The sequence below is a fragment of the Pygoscelis adeliae genome, unplaced genomic scaffold, assembly GCF_000699105.1.
Source record: "Pygoscelis adeliae isolate BGI_AS28 unplaced genomic scaffold, ASM69910v1 Scaffold72, whole genome shotgun sequence".
Lineage (NCBI taxonomy): Eukaryota > Metazoa > Chordata > Aves > Sphenisciformes > Spheniscidae > Pygoscelis > Pygoscelis adeliae.
Window position 1 is genome coordinate 84,212 of NW_008824286.1, and position 18,451 is coordinate 102,662.

An 18,451-nucleotide genomic window follows, 5' to 3' on the forward strand; every position below is an offset into this window, starting at 1 on the left:
TGGTGTTTTGGTTTCTCTGCTGGATGCCAGTCTAGCACAGCCCAGTCTCCCAAGAAATGCTAAGGAGGAGCATTAGCTATGGTTCAGGGATTAATAAGTTTCTTGGCTGAGTCTGATTACCCACTTGAGATATTTGTGTTTCATTATAACTGACACTGAGAAGCATGTTTGATTTGGAACAAATTTCAAGCAGGAACAAGTTTTAGCATCTGCATTTCCACTGTGAGCACAATGAGGGACAAAACAGGTTAGAGCCTGCTTGGCCAAGGGTGGGGACCTCTCAGTAGGGAAGGGGGAGGGCAGTACATGAATCAGTTACAAGGAAAGGGAAGGAGCAGCTTGAAGAGCTGATCTTCCTCTTCTTGCAAAAGGAATACTCTAAGCACCAAGTATCAGGTGTCTGTCTGAGGAAGCCAAGTGAGGGAGCTGGGGAAAGCCAGCTCCTCCCCCAGCGTGGGAGGCTGTACCTGGTGATTAACTCCCAAGCGGAGGAGTGGAGCTCATGCTGAGTCCTGAAGGAACCTGTTGGGAGGAGCTCAGGAGTGCAAGAGGGCCAGAAAAGACCTGGAGTCAGACAGAGGATTAATCCAGCTGGAGAGGCACTTCTTAGCATCAACAGCTCTGGTCATGTTCAACTACCTAGCAGTAGAGGTGAGACCCCAGTTCCACCGCAGCTATGGAGGCCAGCAAGGGGTGTCTGGGCCACTGAAGAGCCGCCTAGAGCAGCTGAAAAAGCCGTGGTGGAGGGACCCCACCCCATTGGTGCTCCAGCACAGTGAAACAGCCAGGCTTGCCATAGATGCCTTTCTTGAGCAGGGGGAACGTGGCTACCTGAGTGCCATCGCTGAGGAACGGGAGCTGCCTTTTCTTTCCACCCTGGACATGGAATATATGAGCCGTCAGAGAAACCAAAGCTTTCCAGATCCCAGTGCAATGAAAGACAAAGAGGCTGACCTTGGTGATGCAGACACTGGAGACAGGTCCTCCCTCAACTCTGAACTAACGTCTGGCACCTACTTTCCACTCATGTCTGATGTGCACCCTCCAGAGCTGGAGCTGGGGTGGCCAGGGACACCGCTCCTCACGGTGTCTGGCCAGACTCAAGCCACTGTGATTTTCCAAAGAAACAAAGCTAACAGCATTAAGGATTTGCTCCGGTCTCTGATCAGCCGGGCACGGACGGTATGTATAGAGCTGTGTCCCTTGAGTGGGGTCTTGTGCCACAGCACCCAAGTCCTGGTGGCTGGTCCCACAACTGTACACCATGTGCTCCAAGCTGTTGCTGCTCTCTAGATATCTGGCATGATGTGATTGCTTTTTCTCTAGCAGATCTGTAACTGTTCCTGCTCCTTTCCTTTCCTGTAATTTCTTTCCGCCTGGGATTTCATGTCATGCAGGCAGTGCCCTTTAAGGCACTCTGCGTCTGTATTTGCGGGTATGCAGAGCATGGTACCAAAGCCTGGAGTGAGTGAGTGGCAGGGTGTGCAGTGTTAACACTTGGCTGTCCTCAGTTGGCAAGTGTGCACCAGCCAGCCCTTCTACGCTCTGCCAGGGAGCTTACATGGCCAGGGCTTTTCTCGACCCCTGGACATCATGTTAAGCAGGACAAGAGGATACCACTGGTGAGTTGCTGTGGGAGAACATAGCACCTGAGTAAACTTGTGGGACTGAAAATCCCTGCCTGTGGTTTGAAGTAAGTTAGAATGCATCATCATACCTTCTAGACTTGATGTCTGTGCCTCTCTGAGGATGAGTAAGATCAGCCCATTTTGCCCCATCGCACAGTTTCTGCTGGGTAGACATTGCCAACCCTTGGATGTAAAAAAAAATGGACGACTACAATACTTGCCTACCAAGCACAATCCTGGCGTGAATTTACTCACTAAATTATGCTCCTCCTTCTTTCTTTTTACTTTGCTACTATACTGCGTACTAAAGCAGCAGCTCAGACAACTGTATCTCAGACACATTTTCAGCTTTTATTGTCTTTGTCCTCTTCATGATTCTTTTCGTCTGTTCCATGTTAATTTTCTTTTGTAGTATTTCATTTCAATAGTGTGGCGATACTGAGTAACCTTTTAGTGCAAAGTTCATTTTTAACCAGTCAGCTTCTAGGCAATTTCTCTTATCACTCCAGTAGTTTCTTATTTAACTTTACAGTCACTCCTTAAATTCATTACTGCCTAGTGCAGAAAGCAGGAGATAAAGAATTGTTAAGCCTGGACTTCAGCTGTGTCAAGAACACAAGCTGTTCCCAGACTGAGCTAAAGTGTTATCTTCTATCACCATCTGCAGAGTTGAGCAAAGTTATGTTGTCCCCAGCTGATGAAACTGGGGCCATGCAGCAGCTCAGATTGCTGTGCAGCATCATAACATCATCAAAGAACCACATACGGTTTGGCCATTTGGGCGTGATATGAGGTAAATGGGGATCTCTTTTTCTTTTGTCCAAAAGAAGACCGTTCTGCCACATAAGCTTCTGCTCAGTTGTCAGCAGCCATTGCTTAATGCCTGAACTTCAGTTGCACCTTTGTAGGCAAATACGGGAAGTTTTGTCCAGGAAGTAGGTGACAAAAAGCTCTGTTTGTCCTTGCAGGCAGCTGATTTATGATATCTTAAATGATCTGAAAAGTCCTGTGACATGTACTGCATCCATTTCAGCAATGGGGATTAAGACATCGTCATGGCAGAATGCACAAAGTAAATGACTACCAAGAAATGTCCCCTTCTCACTTAGCACGTGTCCCGGATCTCTGACAATATTACGATCCTTTAAACCACATGAAAAACATCTTGCTGCTTTCTCAGTTCACAGGAACTTCTCCATTGCTGCAGGGAGGTTGCCCAGGCAGCAGGTGCTTTATTGTACTTTAAGTACATTTTGAGCTTTTTACTTCTTTTGCTTGGCTTGAAAAAGCACTGACAATCTTCAGCCCTTTATGTTCAAGCTGGGGATTTTCACACAGTTTTTGACTGTTGCGTGAAATGTGAGAATGGGTTTTCAACCATCTTACTGGTTTATTACTGGTGTTTTACTGGCTTCTAGGTTAGCAGCTCTGGCCAGTGCTTCCCATGATTCGCTCTACAACTGACGGCAGTTCAGCTCATTCACAACCCCAGTTACACATCTTTAAGTAGTTACTGAGTCATTTTGCTCATCAAACCATCCAAAAGGATGTTACCTGTATGTCTTTTCATAACGAAAGAGCAACCAGAGGTAAAAACATCTTTTGCTTGAAGTGCCAGTAGCAACTGTGTGGAGAACGACTTGCTTTTTTGCTTTTCAACTGCTGTTTCTGCATTTCAAATATTTTCTCCACTAGACTTTAAGTTCTCATCATATATCCCTCCTTTAGAGTGTTTCTCCTGTTGCGCTTACAGCCAACATAGAAGGGGGATACAGTGCTGGTGGGATGTGGGAAAGATGTTGAGATCCCTGAATGCTTTTCCTGGGTCCTGTAGACAGAAGGCGTGTGTCTTGAAATGTTGTCTGCTGTTTTCTTCTGTACAGTCATAAAGAACAACATCAGTTGACATATTTTGCAACACATATTTGTACTGACAAATCAGCAAAAAGGGCATTTGTTTTATTGGTACCTTTTGCTGGTGCGGTTTGTCTTTCTACTTTGCTGTATTTAACCAGCTGCCTTTGAAGATGTATTTTCAGATTTGAGCTTTTCTCTTTGCAGACATAAGAAGATGCAGTGCAGCCACACCTTAGTCTTCATTTGATAATACTATGACAATTTTACTTTTGTTGGATGAGCTCCAATCTATTTTGAACTGTCCATGCTTCTCCTTTCGCCCCTCTTGTACAACTCTGACACTGGCTGCGCATCTGCATTTATGTGCAATGGTAGAAGGGTTCCTGATGGTCCCCCAGAGAAGCAATGTATTGCCTCAAATGGCAACACTACGGTAATGACCAAACCCACACTGCTATTGGCAAATACCTGTAAAACCAGCTGTGCTGGTTAGAAACCAGACAGGTGGCAACTCCAGTGGGGTGCTGGTAAGTGCTGTAATTCCCAAAGTGATGACTGCAGTAGTTGCTGAATTGTGAGTTTCCAGAAGTGGGTTTAGAAATGTCATGATTTAACCCTACAATGGCAAGGAGTGAATTTTCTAGAGCCTGTGGGGCAGCTGTGTCTTTGCAATGTCCTGACCCGCCAAGGCTGTGCCATGGGCTTGGAGGCTGTGATCAGCATGGTGAGGAACAGGGATGCTCTGAGCCAGCCCCAGCCTTGCAGCTCCCACCACTGAAACTGAGGGGCTGGAGGCACTGGACATACATTGCTTAGGTTTTTAAGGCCAGATTGACTTAAATACCCAAGGCTTTTAAACATGAGACACGAGTTGTCAGGAGCCTGAACTGGAGATGGTACTTAGGTACCTAACTTCCACTGCTTTATAGAGCTGTTGGAAATTATCTTTGAGGCTTTAGACCTCACTTTTGTGAAAATAAGTTCTTAAGAGGCTTCAAGGGGAAGACTTCCAGGGTTGTCTTCCTCCAAAACATCTTGGCTTTGGGGTTGAGCTGATGTTATTATAAGAACTGCCTGCTTTGTTTACCGAGATGATATGGTGATCTGATTGGCCCTTATGGTTGTCCTGTGGCACTCATGCTTAGAATGAGCAGCCCCACCGTGGGCGCCTGCATCTCCACCACATGAGGCTGTGGCAGGGCACAACCTCCCCTTCTCTCCCCACTGCAGTGTTCCTCGCAGCAAACTGCAGTGCACATGGGGCTGCCAGGCTTCTTGCCTGACATTGGCTGTGGGTGCTTGCCAGCACCACCAGGAGCAACTCTACCCAAATCCCTCCTGTGAAGGGATCGCATGTGAGGAGGCCATGAATAGAGCCATAGCCTGTTCCACCTCCTGATGCCAAGCAAAGACCCGCTTCGGAAAACATGACTCTGACTATCACACAGGGCTCCACCCAGCTTGCATAAGCTGGTGTCCTGCTGCCTGGGGCGCTTGCTCCCACGCTGATGCCAGAGCCCTGCCATGAGGCTGCCAGGAGATGCAGGTTTGCCTGGCAGCCAGCTGCATCCAGCCCAGGGCACTGGGTGCCACAGGTGACTGTCTGCCACATGCTGCCACGCGCAGCCATGTTACTGCCTGCTCAGCCCCATCCCTCTCACAGCAAGCACTGCAGACTGGCAGTGCCGTTTTTGAGCAAGCAACAGCCCCAAACATTGCCAAAGCCTGGGAGCACCGGTAGAGAAAAGCAAGAAAACCTTCTCTTCCCACTAGCCACAAGCAGTGCCTCTGAGCATGTGGGGTCTGGGGACAAAGGGGCATCGGTGTCTCTTGACTCCATCATATTGACTTCCCAAACCAAGTTTAGATTGTCTCCAGGACCAAGCCTGCCTCAGACCTAAGCTTGAGATGAGCTGGAATATCGTGAGGCAAGTGTGGCTGAGAGGGACTTGCCTGAGGCCTTACACAAGGTTTGGGCTATAGTTTTTTTCTGGGTGTTTCATCATTAGAGGATGGGTGGCCCATCAAAGTAATTTGGCTAAATTGCCTTTGGTCTTTGGCTGAAGGCCAATGTGGAAAGACATGGTGAAGTCCTGCTTTTCTGTGTGGGTCTCAGTGGTACCTAACGCTGACAGCCCAGCAGCAACATTCATTTGGGAAGTTGAAGATGCTTCTCAGTGCTTTCAGAGCTCTTCCAGGGCTCACTCTGCTGTCCATGCCAGATGGGCGCATTTGAGGAGGGATGAAGAGTTTGCCAGAGCCTCATAAGGCTTTTGGGAAGACAACACTGATAAGGGCTACAAAAGAGGTGCCCTTCAGTGTCAGGGTCTGAAGCCTGTATCTTCCAGGGCCAGGCGGAGTGGGTGGAGATGTGGTTTTGGCCTGGGCAGTAGAAATTATTTTTAGCTCTTGATGACAGCTGCCTTGTGTCCCACGTGGATGCCTGGGATCACGCCAGCCTCCAGGAAGGTTCTTCCCCAAACCCTGCTGTGATGGGCTGGGCCTGGGGTCTTCTGCAAGATGTTGAGGACCAATGACAGTGTGTAAGGCATCATCACAGAGATGGTCTCTGGGGACAAATCAGATGGAGCCAAGAAATCTTGTCTTGCAAAAGGGATAAATCCCCAAGGGAGCAGGAAGCAACCTTTTGGCATTGCTGCCCTCCTCTGCCATGGCTCTGGTGCAGAGGGTCTCTCCATGGTGTGTGCAGGCAGAGTGGGGCTGAGAGGAGCCAGCTTGCCAAGCAAAAGACTGGGCAGGAGAGCATGGGGAAGCCACTGAGGCACCGCTCTGCTCATGGCAGCTGCCTCCACTCAGCACCTAGGCCATGAGTATGAGCCTGGAAAGAGACAGTTTGTTAATGAAAACAGAGCAGAAGAGCTACCGGGCAGTGGGCGATCTGGGGCCAGTGTGCCAGTCTGGAGCAGAGACATGAGCCTGTCCCCACATCCAAGGATAGCGATACTTGGAGCTCCTCTGCTCTTTTCTGAAGCTCTTCCAGGTCAGGCCCGTGAACATGATTCAGCCTGTTCCTATTTAAAGCTTGAACCACTGCACATGTAAAAGTCAACCTCACTGCTGTCCTCTGCATTTAACTCTTTGCTTGAAGAGGAGCAGCGGAGCAGAAGTGGCAGAGGAAAGCTCACCCTACATGGTCTGCTCCATAGGGTGATTTGGACTATGGAGAACTGCATTCATGGCCATGCTCTAACACAGGCAGAGGAGGTGTGTGAAAACAGGATTCCTACCTCCTCACGAGGTGCATGATGAGCAGCAGAACAAACTCCTGTCGTGCATTTTGTGTGCAAGGGCATGAACATTGAGTAGCAGGGTAAAGTATGCCATTGGAGCTTCACTCCAAAACTCAGTGCTTTTTGGGTCATCTTTATTTGGGCATCTCTACTAGGTGCAGAAACTCAAAATCACAGCTGTGCACACAACTTAGAAGTACCAAACAGTTACATTAGTTACTGCTAAGATATGGTAAAGACTGGGACTAAAGTACGTGGTCAGTAGTTCCATTATTTTTTCAGCTTTTGAAATGAACCTGGCTTGTCGGTAAATTCTTCACTACTTTACCTTTTTCAGCCCCCCAGTGTGTTGCCATCTTCCATGAGTTCTCAGTGTTAACTGTTAATGGTTCAAGGTCTAAGTCACTGGATTGCTCTGCAAACACCCTCAGGTGAAGTGCATCAGGCCTGACAAATCATCCAGCTCAGCAGGTGCTCTCCTGACTGTTCCTTCCTTCTCCAAGATGTCCCCCTGATTCCTGTCACTAATGATGACGGCCAACAGATGGATCCCAGCAGTCCCTTCCTGATCCAAATAATGGCTGCCTTGATGTTGTCTGCTGGCAGCCTCACTCTGTGAGGAACAGTGGAACAGCTTCTCCAGTCACCTCTTAATCTATTTATGGTTGATTTCCCTTGATCCGTTGTTCTGGTTGCAGGTCATACTGTACTTTGAATTTTCTAGTTCTGGGTCAACTCACTTGTAGTAGGTACTTGTCATGACCTACCTTCCTTTTTCCATATTTTCCTTCCAGTTTTTGGAGAATTCATTTAGCCAAGATGGTCTGCTGCCTCCCATCTCCACAGTGGGATGGGTTGCCACGGCCTTCTTCAATCTCATTCTTTAAAGAACGGGCAGTTCTCTTTAAAATTCTTTTCCTTTTTAAAACCCCTCCCTTGGAGACCTTATGTTGAAAGTCTTCAGTTTATTGAGATAGATTTTCTTGAATTCTTTTTTTTTTTTTTTTTTTTTTTTTTTTTTTTTTTTTTTTTTTTTTTTTTTTTTTTTTTTTTTTTTTTTTTTTTAAATAATGTTAGTATTATACCTTCTTCCTACTGTTAGGTTTCATAACTATCACTTGCATACTGGGCTGCGTTAGCAGGAGCGGTGCCAGCAGGGAAAGGGAAGGGATCCTTCCCACACACATTATTCTACGATTTTGTCTAGTCGCCCCTAGGATGTAATCTTGGAACAAGGACATGTACATACTTGATCAAGATACCTTCTCCCTTACCTGGCAGTGTGTCCTTCCTGAAAAAGATGATACTTCTTTATATTAATATGCTAGTCACCTATGGAGTCACTCATACCAATTGAATAATGATTTTGGTCAGTCTCAGCTGTTCCTTTTTTATGCTGTATTTCTGGCATATTTGCTTAAGGCAATACATACTTGTTGCATCAATAATATTCAGAGTTTGTGCGCATGCATTACCCTTTCAGCTATTTCTTTCTGTGAATGACAGATGAGACAGGAGGTAGCTGGATGAGGAATGTCTTCATAGTTATTAAAAGTGATTTTATCTGTCGTGGTGGGGTAAAGGCTGTTAAAGATTCAGAAGCAATCTCCACTTATGTGGCCACAGACGCTCAGTAACTCAGGAGGTTTGAATACTTAATTCATAGTTTAAAGCACAATTCACTTGGGCATGAGATTTCAACAGTCTTTCATTTCCCCCCCCCCCACCTCTTTTCTCCTGGCTAGGTGATAGCAATTGTGATGGATCTGTTTACAGACATGGAAATACTCTGTGACCTGCTGGAGGCCTCAAGCAGACGGCACGTCCCTGTTTACCTGATCCTGGATGAAGAATACTTGAAGCATTTTGTGGAAATGTGCAATAAAATGGCTCTTACTCAGGACAACTTCCCAGTAAGTTTTCAGCCACACACTGGATATGATAAACAGGTCTTGGAATTGATAAAAACCATGTACCCTTTTTTCTGTTCCCTCTGCCTGGTCCTTAGGACTATCCCTTCTCCCACTGTCCTAGGCTAAGAGACCATGGCTGTTTGGTCTAGGAAATCAAGATTTGTCTGGAAGCACAGGGGAAGGAGTGGAGAAGCCTCCTAGTCCCATATCTTGATGTTTTGTGGCCCTCATTTTAGTTTTACACATGAAAAGTGTGAAGTCAAGGCCCATAAGATGCAGTGCATTACTGAACGCTTTGCTGGGTTGGCACAGATAAGCAGACAGAGATAGACCAGAAAACTTACATTTATGTGGACCTGTATCATCTCCTTTCCTTGTCCCCTTCAGCCCCTGCTCTAGGACATAGAATTGCATGACTTAAATTGCTCCTAGTTCAGATCCCTGAGCTCAGTTTAGATTCTGGCCAGAGCTGCTGTAGTGCAATAGCTGGGTGGGGAAGGGAAGCAGTGAGTCCCTTCAGATGTCCTGATGCAAAACCTGCCATTTCCTCAGCCCTGCTGCACTGCCTCAATGTAAAACCACATGTTAAAAATCTCACCTTAAGATCTGCTTTCAGGCTTTGCGATTCAGTTGTCAGTTCATGATGGATTTGTGAAGAGCCTGATTCGCCACTCAGTGGGGTGCCCATCAGCAATGGTGTGTGGTGCCCAGAGCAGGCAAACAGTAAAAATGAATGTGTCAGTGTGACAAGCTGCCTTGGGAACTTGCAGACTCAGAAATGCACGCCAGTATCTTGCTGCTCCCCATATAGCTTTTCTGGCTACCACCTGTCAATGGAAGTTGGTTTTTTGTTGTCATTTGTTAGTCCTGCAAGGCCAGCAGTCCTGGCTGTGCTCCTTCACAGGGTGCATAGGATTCCCTGGAGGACTGATTCTCTTCCAGCACCAGTTTCATAGGTTTTCCCTTCATCTTGGTGGGGAATGCTTGGAAGTTATCCAGTTACCTCAAAACCATTCTTAACTAAAAAACAGGCTAGGGAAAATGCAAAAATAATGTTTTACGGTATTCAAAATAGATGCAGTTACAAATGTCTTAATTTTCCCTCATTTTTAACCTTCCTACACAAAGATTAATTTAGAGAGGCTTCCTTCTTCCCCCATGTTGGTGATGCTCTGTCCTTTCTTGCTTCTCACAAGCCAGACCCATTTCATCCTGCCTCTTGAGATGGCAACTGTTAGGGAAAACAGCAGTTGTTCATGCTGGAGCATGAACAACTGCATCACTGAAGTCACCTGCTGGATCCAGATAAATTCCATCTCTCCAAAATTTATTTTATTTGCTTCTTATCCAAGAGCCTGGCCATTGATTTTAATTAAAATTAGAATGAGTTTACATCCATGGAGATGTCTATGTCTCTTTGTTAGACACCTGATGTCATGTCTTGTGCTTGAATGGCTAATTAACACTTGCCTCCCCCATTCAGTGATTCATCAGCAGGTCTCAATGTGAAGTGCCTCTTAAGCTGATGCGTCTGAAGCAGTACATTAACATACATGCTTGATATTCACATCTAAGTGGAATGAGTGTACATATTTTATTCCCGGCTCTAAGTTGTGACAGGATGTGATGGTAAATCTCCATTTGGAATAATTGGTGACAATTTAGGATTTAATGGGGAATTTGGGGCAATTGCCCCTCCAGCATCTTTCTCCTAAGAACATTGTGTGAGCCCGCTGGTGTCAAATCCTGGTGCTGAACATCAGCAAATCCCACAGTGGTGCATTGATTATTGGCAGCGGTCACAGCAGAAGACTTAATTGTTGGATTTTTTCAAATGGCCATCTGCTAAACCTAAAACTACTGTCTAAATCAAGTGAGAGTGCTAACCGGCAGTCTGGCTTTCCTACAAGACTGCAGGATTCTCATCTTGTTTGGACAATTCAGGGCCTGGATTGCCAAGAGGAAGAAAAGGATGGAAAAAATGAGCCAGAGATCAGAAACTCACCCAGCCTTGGGAAGGACAGAGGGAGTGAACAAATATTGTGGTGACAAATCTATGGGATATCCCTTACTTGAAGTGGTTTTAACTTCCGGGGGGGGGGGGGGGGGGACAGAGGAAACTCCTCCCAGTGAGAACTAGTATTAGTAAAACCTCAGCACTGGACCAAAAAAATCCCTGTGTTGATTTGCAACAGGATTAGGTGAACATCTCCTCAAGCATCCAGCATATCTTGCTCTGTATCAGCAACTTGTGGTGGCATTTCAGAGTATCACAGGTTAATGCAAGTTGGCAGGGACCTCAGGAAGTCATCAAGTCCAACCTCCTGCTCAAAGCAGCATCACTTGTGAGGTCAGACATAGCTACTCAGGGTCTTACCTTGTCTAGTCTTGAAAATCTCCAAGCATGGAGACTGCACAACCTCTCTGGGTAACTTGTTCCAATGCATAACTGTCCTTATGGGCAAAAAGAAAACAGAGTCAGCAGCAATATTAGGGGGCAGCATCATAAATGACTGCCTTCTTCCTGCTCTTGCCCAGCTGCTATTGCCCACTGCTAGAGATAGACTGTTGGGTCAGATGGACCCTGGTCTGGAGGAGATTTGCTGCTGTTATGAAGCCCTGAAGGCAATGGTGCTCCTTGGGTGGGCAGGGAGACTTCCTCAGTGCAATGTGAGAGTCAAGCCTTTCCCACCCTGCTGTGATGAGCTCCCCAGCAGATATTTCCAGGAAGCCCACCTCCTGCCTGCAGGGACTCTGACACAAGAGGAAAGCCATCTCGGGAATGGAGTCATCTGCTGCAGGATGACTGCCTCCTGCTCCTCACCCCCAAGGCACAACTTCTGCACCATGAACCCCACGTGAGGCCAGAGACTGGGCAAGCCGGTCCCTGGCTGTGTACAGGTGGCCTGGGGAGCCCATGCATGTTCAACCTGCCCGAGGGGAGGAGGGGGCACAGCGATGCCCAGGAGCAACTCCTGGAGGGGTGGCAGGGACTTGGGTCTGTGCCCTGTGGAGAACATCTGTAGGCAAATCACAACTGATCACGCTTGTCTTTTGTCTGCAGCACTGGCTGTTATAAATGGCTGTGTCTGGCCAGACTGAAATCTGCTACGTAATGGAGGGGAGGCTGCCACGTCCACCAGGAGCGCCCACCGGCCATGGGCAGCACCCACCTCCGCCAAGAGGCAAAATGGCCCTGGCGGTGTGTGCAGCCCGTACCAACTGCCACGGGTCTTTGTCTTTTGCAGGGCTGATGCTAGGCAGGGATGAGCTGCCCACAAAGGGATCTGCCAGGCCAAACACAGGTGGTGACAGTTTGTGATAGCTCCTGGTGTGCCAAAGCCACTGCAGGTGGCAGGGGAGCTGGCCTGGAGGGGCAGTAAGGGATGATCCGGCAGGCCAGTGTAGGTGCAGCCTTAGGGATGTTTACTTACACACGAGATGTTTTGTTTGGCACTGTATCATATAGACCAGGCCAGTAACTGTTTCCAGTGACTGTTCTCCTCTTCTGTCTTCCCCAACTGAGGTGCAAATAACTTTATTATGGGCAAGACCCTCATGTTATGAAAAAGGCTCCTAAGGGATACTGAAAGCCTTATTTCCATTTTGCACTGGGCAGTCGGTTTTACAGGCTGAAGTTGTATCAGAGAAGTTTTTTGCAGTCTTTAAAACAGATGAGGATCAGATCTGTTTCACTTGAGTACAGCAGCTGAAAATTTTAATATAATTTTAAAATATACTGATAAAAGGCAATTCTTAAAATGTAAACATATTTTTCTGTAAATCTTTTTTATTTAGCAATATTTTGGTTTTAAGAAGCCTGTCACTGTATAAAGCCAGAACAGCACATTCAATTGATTAGAAACTGGCTAGTTGTTATGGGTCAAAATTTAGTTTAAATGCAGAGCCATCAGCTAGTGTGGTTAGTTGAATATTATCAATAATCTGGAAGAAATTGTATAGTCTTACATACTTCAGAAATGATCTGTAGGCTCATAGGATTCTCCAAGTTTTTTTCAAACCAGTATTTGTACCTAAGTGCAACTTGTTAATATTTGCTGGTATTTTTATCCTATCGAAGCAGACAGTGTGTAGAAGCCAAGAAATACTTAATGCCTTGATGCACTCTACCTCTGGGAGAAGAACTCCTGCTTGAGGGAGTCCATCAATGATGCATAAGGGAATGTTTCAGTTTAGTTCAGTACACGTCCCTTTACCAACTCTGTTTTCTTTTGTTTCAGAACATGTGCATAAGATGTCTGAGTGGAGACACATACTACAGCAAAGCAGGCAAGAAATTTGCAGGCCAGGTTCTGGAGAAGTTTATCCTGATTGATTGTGACCAAGTTCTTGCTGGTACATACAGGTAAGAAAAAGTGGTAACTACTGTGACAAAGACTGGTGACACTGAGAAAATATTCATTACCAAAATACTGAATAATATAGCTCTTAATTTTTTTTTTCCTCCATGATAATGATACACTGTTTTTCCTCTTCGTTTCCCCTCATAAATGTCAGGTTTCATTTTGGTGCTTTACCTTCTACTACTCCATCCTTTTGCTCTTACCTTGCTGTTTAACTTTCAGAGAGCATTAACTGCTTGCCTGCCAACATTGATACTTCCTGGACACATCTGTCTACAAGTATCACTTCATTTCTTAAAAACGTAAAAAATGTTCTACCAGGTCAGATGATGCTCCACCTAGCCTAGACTCTGTCTCCAGCTGATGCTGTTTATGGAGAGCAGCCCAAGCTGCTATCTGTGGTCCATCCACCTTGTCCTCCCACAGCATGCGCAATAGTTGAATACATCCCCTACTTACTCCGTTCAGTACCTGTTCTGTAACTGTTGTCCGTGAATTTGCCCTAACTCATTGTCTGTTCTAAACCGATCTCCTACTAATTTAATGAAGTGCCCCTAGTTCTAGTGCTGCAGATTGGTAAAATAGCTGTCCTACATTCAGATAAGTCATTGCTTTCACAATTTTCCAAGCCTCCATCTTATCCACCCTCCCTGCCCTTTTCTTATCCAAAGTGAAGACCTCGGCCTTTTCAGTCTCTCCTCATACAGCAGCTGCTGCATCCCTCAGTCATTTTAATTATCTTTCTCTGCACCCTCTCTAACCTCAATATGTCCTTCTTGAGATTCAGAGACCAGAACTACATATAGCCCCCAAGATATGGCTGCACCAAGGTGTTATAGAGGGTCAAAATGATGCCCTCTGCTTTGTTATTATCACCCTTGCTGACAGTGGCCAACATTCATTGAATTTTTTAGCTGCCATTGCACACTGAGCTGATGATTTCAGAGAACTGCTGACAATGATTCCTAGCTCCTTCCTGAGCTGTTCCAGGTTTAGCATCATACAGGCCTGATACATAGCCTTTTTCCCTATGGGTACACCACATTTTCCTGCACTGAAGTTCATCTGCCACATTTTTGTCCACTTGCTCAGTTCTATGAGGTCCTTCTGGGTTTCTTCACCTTCAGTGAGATATTCAACCACCTGAACAAATTGAGGATCATCTGCAAACGTGGGAATTTCACTGCACCCCTCCATGCCTGAGGTCACCGATAGGATGAAAACTAATCCCAGCACCAGTCCCTGGGGCCTCACTGCTGACTCTTACCCATGCTGAAAAATGACCATTAAGCCCTACCCTTTGTATCCTGTGCTTTCACCAGCTCTCGGTCCATAACAAGACCTTTCCTCCATGCCCATGGCAGCTTAGTTTCTTAAAAGGCTTTGGTGTAGAACCTTGTCAAAGGCTGTTTGAAAACCCAAAAATATGTAGTTGGTTGGTCCCTTTATCCATGTGCTCACTGGCTCCCTCACCAAACTCCAGCAGGTCTGTGAGGCAGGGCTTGCCTTTACAGTAGCCCTGTTGACCTTTTTCCAAGAGGCTGTGCTTCTCCATGCCATCAGTAATCTTGTTCTTCACAGCACAGTGCCGTATCCCAGCGTGGAGGTCAGCTCCAGTGGTATGTGGGCCTCAAGATTACATCCAGAGCCCTCTCTGTAGATGGGATCATATTGGAAACCTCTCAGTCCTCAGCAAAGCAGTCTTTGCAGTGGCACTGGTGCACAGGAGTGAAACACGTCTCAGTGTCACCAGCATTAGCAATGGATGCAAAAAATTCTTTGAGGTTCTCTGCTATGGTCTTGCCATCACTGAATGCCCCTTTTGACCCATAGGTCTCAAATGGGCCCACCAATTTCTTAACTGCCAGTACAGCATTTTTGAACAACCTACAAGCTATAGTCATCTTGGGTTTTTTTGACTGCTCCTTTTCAGCTCTTTGACTGACTAATTGCTGCATTTTTACATAGTTACCTTTCTTGAAATTGAATATCCACGTGCTGCATTTATGTAGATTGCTCTCTCCCACTACAGAGTTAAAATTGTGTTGTGAGCATTATTACAATCGGGCTCTTCCACTTCTACCGCTGGAACCGAGTCTTATGCATCATTCCAGACCACATCCTGAATAGCATCTTTTCTTGTGGGTCAAACAATTTAGACTAGTTAATTCTGGCAAGTAATCATTTATTGCTTCCAAAAAGTTTTTCTCCACAGCTCATCCCAGTGAAGCATTAACCTAGTATGTATATGACTGGATGAAATCTCCCACTATTACTACCTGTCCTATTTTGCAGCCTCTGTAATCTCAGTTAACGTTGTCTGATCACCATCACTGTTCTGATCAGAGGGTTGGGAGTACTGTTCTTGCACTATATTTTTATTACTAGATTCCGAGTTTTCCACCTACAGACCTTTCCCACAGTATTCTCACGCTGTTGCACATGATATTATCCTTCACAAACAGTGCAACTCTCTAGGACAGACTGTTATGTCTGTGAATTTGGTGCCCTGGCAATACTTTATTCTCCTTCCACCAGGTCTCCTTGAACACTGCTCTCCCTCTCCCTTTCTCTCTCTTTTCCATCTCCAAGCCAGCACATGCTGGACCCTCAATTTACCAGTGTCCTCAACAGTGCTGTAGCTCCAAGCTGCACCTTCTCCTCTGCTTCTGACTTCATCATTTCCAAGTGTGGAGGTCTCACCTTATCAGACTCTGGCAGTGAAAAATGGAAGTACCTGGTTGAAACTGGTTATGTAGAGCCTCTATATAAAGAATATGGAGACCAGTGTCTGGTGGCATTTTGACCATCCTAAGACGTGTCTAAGAACAATGGAATGAATCACTGCCTGGAAACATCTATCCATCTCCATTGACTGCAGGGGGCGGGGATTAGATAACTGAGACCACTCATTTTTGAATGGCTAAAATTGAGCATGTGTCAGCTGGATTGAACTCCACAGCTGGAGGAACATCTTATTTCCCTGTGGCCCAGAGTCAGGGTGTTGCTTAAAATGCAGATTCGTTTCTCTGGGTCAGTTCCTCCCTCTGCTGTTCTGGGGCAGAGATTTGGGTCTGCGATGTGCTCTCTTTCTATAGATCTCTGTATAGCTGAAACTTCTTGAGTTCTGGAAGATAATTATTCAATTGAATAGGGTCGTATATCTGATTCTCTGCTGTCCCAGTAAGCACATGATGTTCTGGACTAAAAGAAACAGTCTCTTTTCGTGGAATTTGTTCAACAGTGGTCAGAAACACTTCCACAGGAGAAAATCAGGAAGTCTGCTACGGGGTATACTGCAGCCTGGTACTATACCTAGTATAGTAGATATTTAGATTACTCTCCCTGCAGATGGGAAAGCTAGATTCAAAGGATGAGAATAGTTACTGAGTAAAGTCAAAGATCCAGGGTGGATCCAGGGGTGTCTCGGGATGATATAGGAAAGAGGGTAAGAGTGTTCTTATCCAGTGGCAGGTTTTACAGTTCAACAATCTTGTGTGCAAGGATCAGAGGCTTCAGAACCTCCAGGGTTATATGTTGTATGTGCTTCTTTATGTTCAGTTTGCCATAGGAGACTTCTTCCCACCATGGCTGGCCTCCACAATACCCTCTGGCAGTGGGTTATGCAGTTTAATTTATGTTTTGTGTGAAGATGTGATCCATTGTATTTACATTAGACCTACTGCTAGATAATTATATTTGATGACCCCAAATTCCCATAACCTGGGCACAGTAAATCACTGTTTCCTATTTACTTTCTTGACTGCATCCATGATTTTGTCCTCCTCCATTATAATCCCTCATGTGCATCATCTCTTCTCCAGCTGAAGCATCCTCGGCGGTTCAGTCATTTCTCATGCAGGAGAACTCCCAGACCTTTAATTATAATGTCTATCTTTTGTGAAATGAATTGACCAGAACTGCATGAAGTGGTCAAGATATCCCCACCCACTACACTTTAGCATTGTAGTATAATGGCAACTTCTGTCTTTTCCTCTGTCCCCATTCTGGCAGTTCCTAGTCTGCTGTTTGCCCTTTTGACTAGTGCTAAACATTGAAGTGATCACTTTTTTGAACTGTCCATGGGAACCCTGACCTCTTTCCTAAGTGTTAATATCTGAGAACCTATCAATATACAGAGACAGTCAGGGTTTTTGCAACAGTTTGAATTTATTGACATTGAATTTTGTCTATCATTTTGTCACTTATTCACCCCATACGATAAGATCTTCTTGCAGCTTCTGATTATCCAGTTTTCTTTTGACTACCCATGATAATTTTGTCAGGAGCTCTGACATGGACTGTTTCTACCATTTTTCAGGACTTTTCTGAATATGTTGAACAGCAGTGATCCCAGCACAAAACTTGTGGGATTCCAGTGGGTAGATTAAAACTATTGCTAGCATTTTTATCCCTTCTTTAATCAATTGTTACTCCTCAGGAAGACCTTCCTTTGTACTCCACGATCACTTAATTTTTCTAAGAGTCCTTGCTGAATGACCGTGTCAAAATCTCTTTGAAAATTCAAGTATCCAACATCAAGCAGATCAGATGCATCTGTGTGCTTGCTGCCTCCTTCAAAGAACTGCAAGAGGGTTTCGAGGCATGGCTTCCTTCCACAAAAATATGCTGAGTCTTCAGCATTATGATTATAGTTATTTATGCATCTAATCATTTTACTCTCTCTTTGCTTCTACCAGTTTGTTCAGTATGGAAATAAGGCTGGCTGGTTTGTAGTTTTCCAGGAGCTCTTTAAAAGGTTCATATTTACTACTTTCCATTCCTCTGCTACTATGTTCAATTTTAAATGATAGGTTATTCACTGGTTAATAATTGGAAAATTGCTGACTTCCAGTTTTTGAAGGCTGTTTACTTTAATATTTTCCTTTAATGCGCCTTTTAACTATGGTGACTTTTTGGATGTTTTAAAGTGTCTTTATTTTGATAGGTACATTTTCTCTAAGACTCTAATATAGCATCTTTAACCAATCTTCATGCTGCCCCAAACATTTAACCTTTTTGGTTACTCTTTTAAATTGCTTTTTAATAGCATTCCTCACTTTCTCTTTTAAGTTAAGTATTACTGTTGTGGATTATTTTGGTCCTGAAAGAATATTTGATATGGGTATGTCATGGTTATTTTTTTGCCGAGTGGCCTTTCCAAAGAAACTTTGTGAATTGGTAATGTTATTTCTACTTCTGTTGGTTTGCTGGTTAGTTTCTCCAAAAAGCAGTCATTTATAGTGTCTAAAATGCAGTTTCTGCAACTCTCCTAGCAATGGCCCCCATTCAGCATGGCTATAACTGAATCTCCCTTTGTTTCTCTGCTTTCTGACTTCTTAGCCTCTCAGCACTTCCTTAGCATGGCATATTTACCATCAGCACTCTGCTCAGAAAGTTCACAGTATAGCCCTAATACTATGTTTTTCCTATTTGGA

The 18,451-nt window shown here is 45.1% G+C and overlaps 1 protein-coding gene across 1 annotated transcript in view; it reads left to right on the plus strand.

Moving 5' to 3' along the window:
• Positions 1–627: 627 nt before the first annotated feature.
• FAM83C (family with sequence similarity 83, member C) overlaps positions 628–18,451 on the plus strand; it is a 26,479-nt gene continuing 8,655 nt past the window's right edge. Inside the window, exons 1-3 of the mRNA XM_009318642.1 lie at positions 628–1,182; positions 8,482–8,649; positions 12,891–13,015. Of these exons, the coding sequence (XP_009316917.1) occupies positions 628–1,182; positions 8,482–8,649; positions 12,891–13,015 (848 nt within the window). The remainder of the gene's footprint in view (positions 1,183–8,481; positions 8,650–12,890; positions 13,016–18,451) is intronic.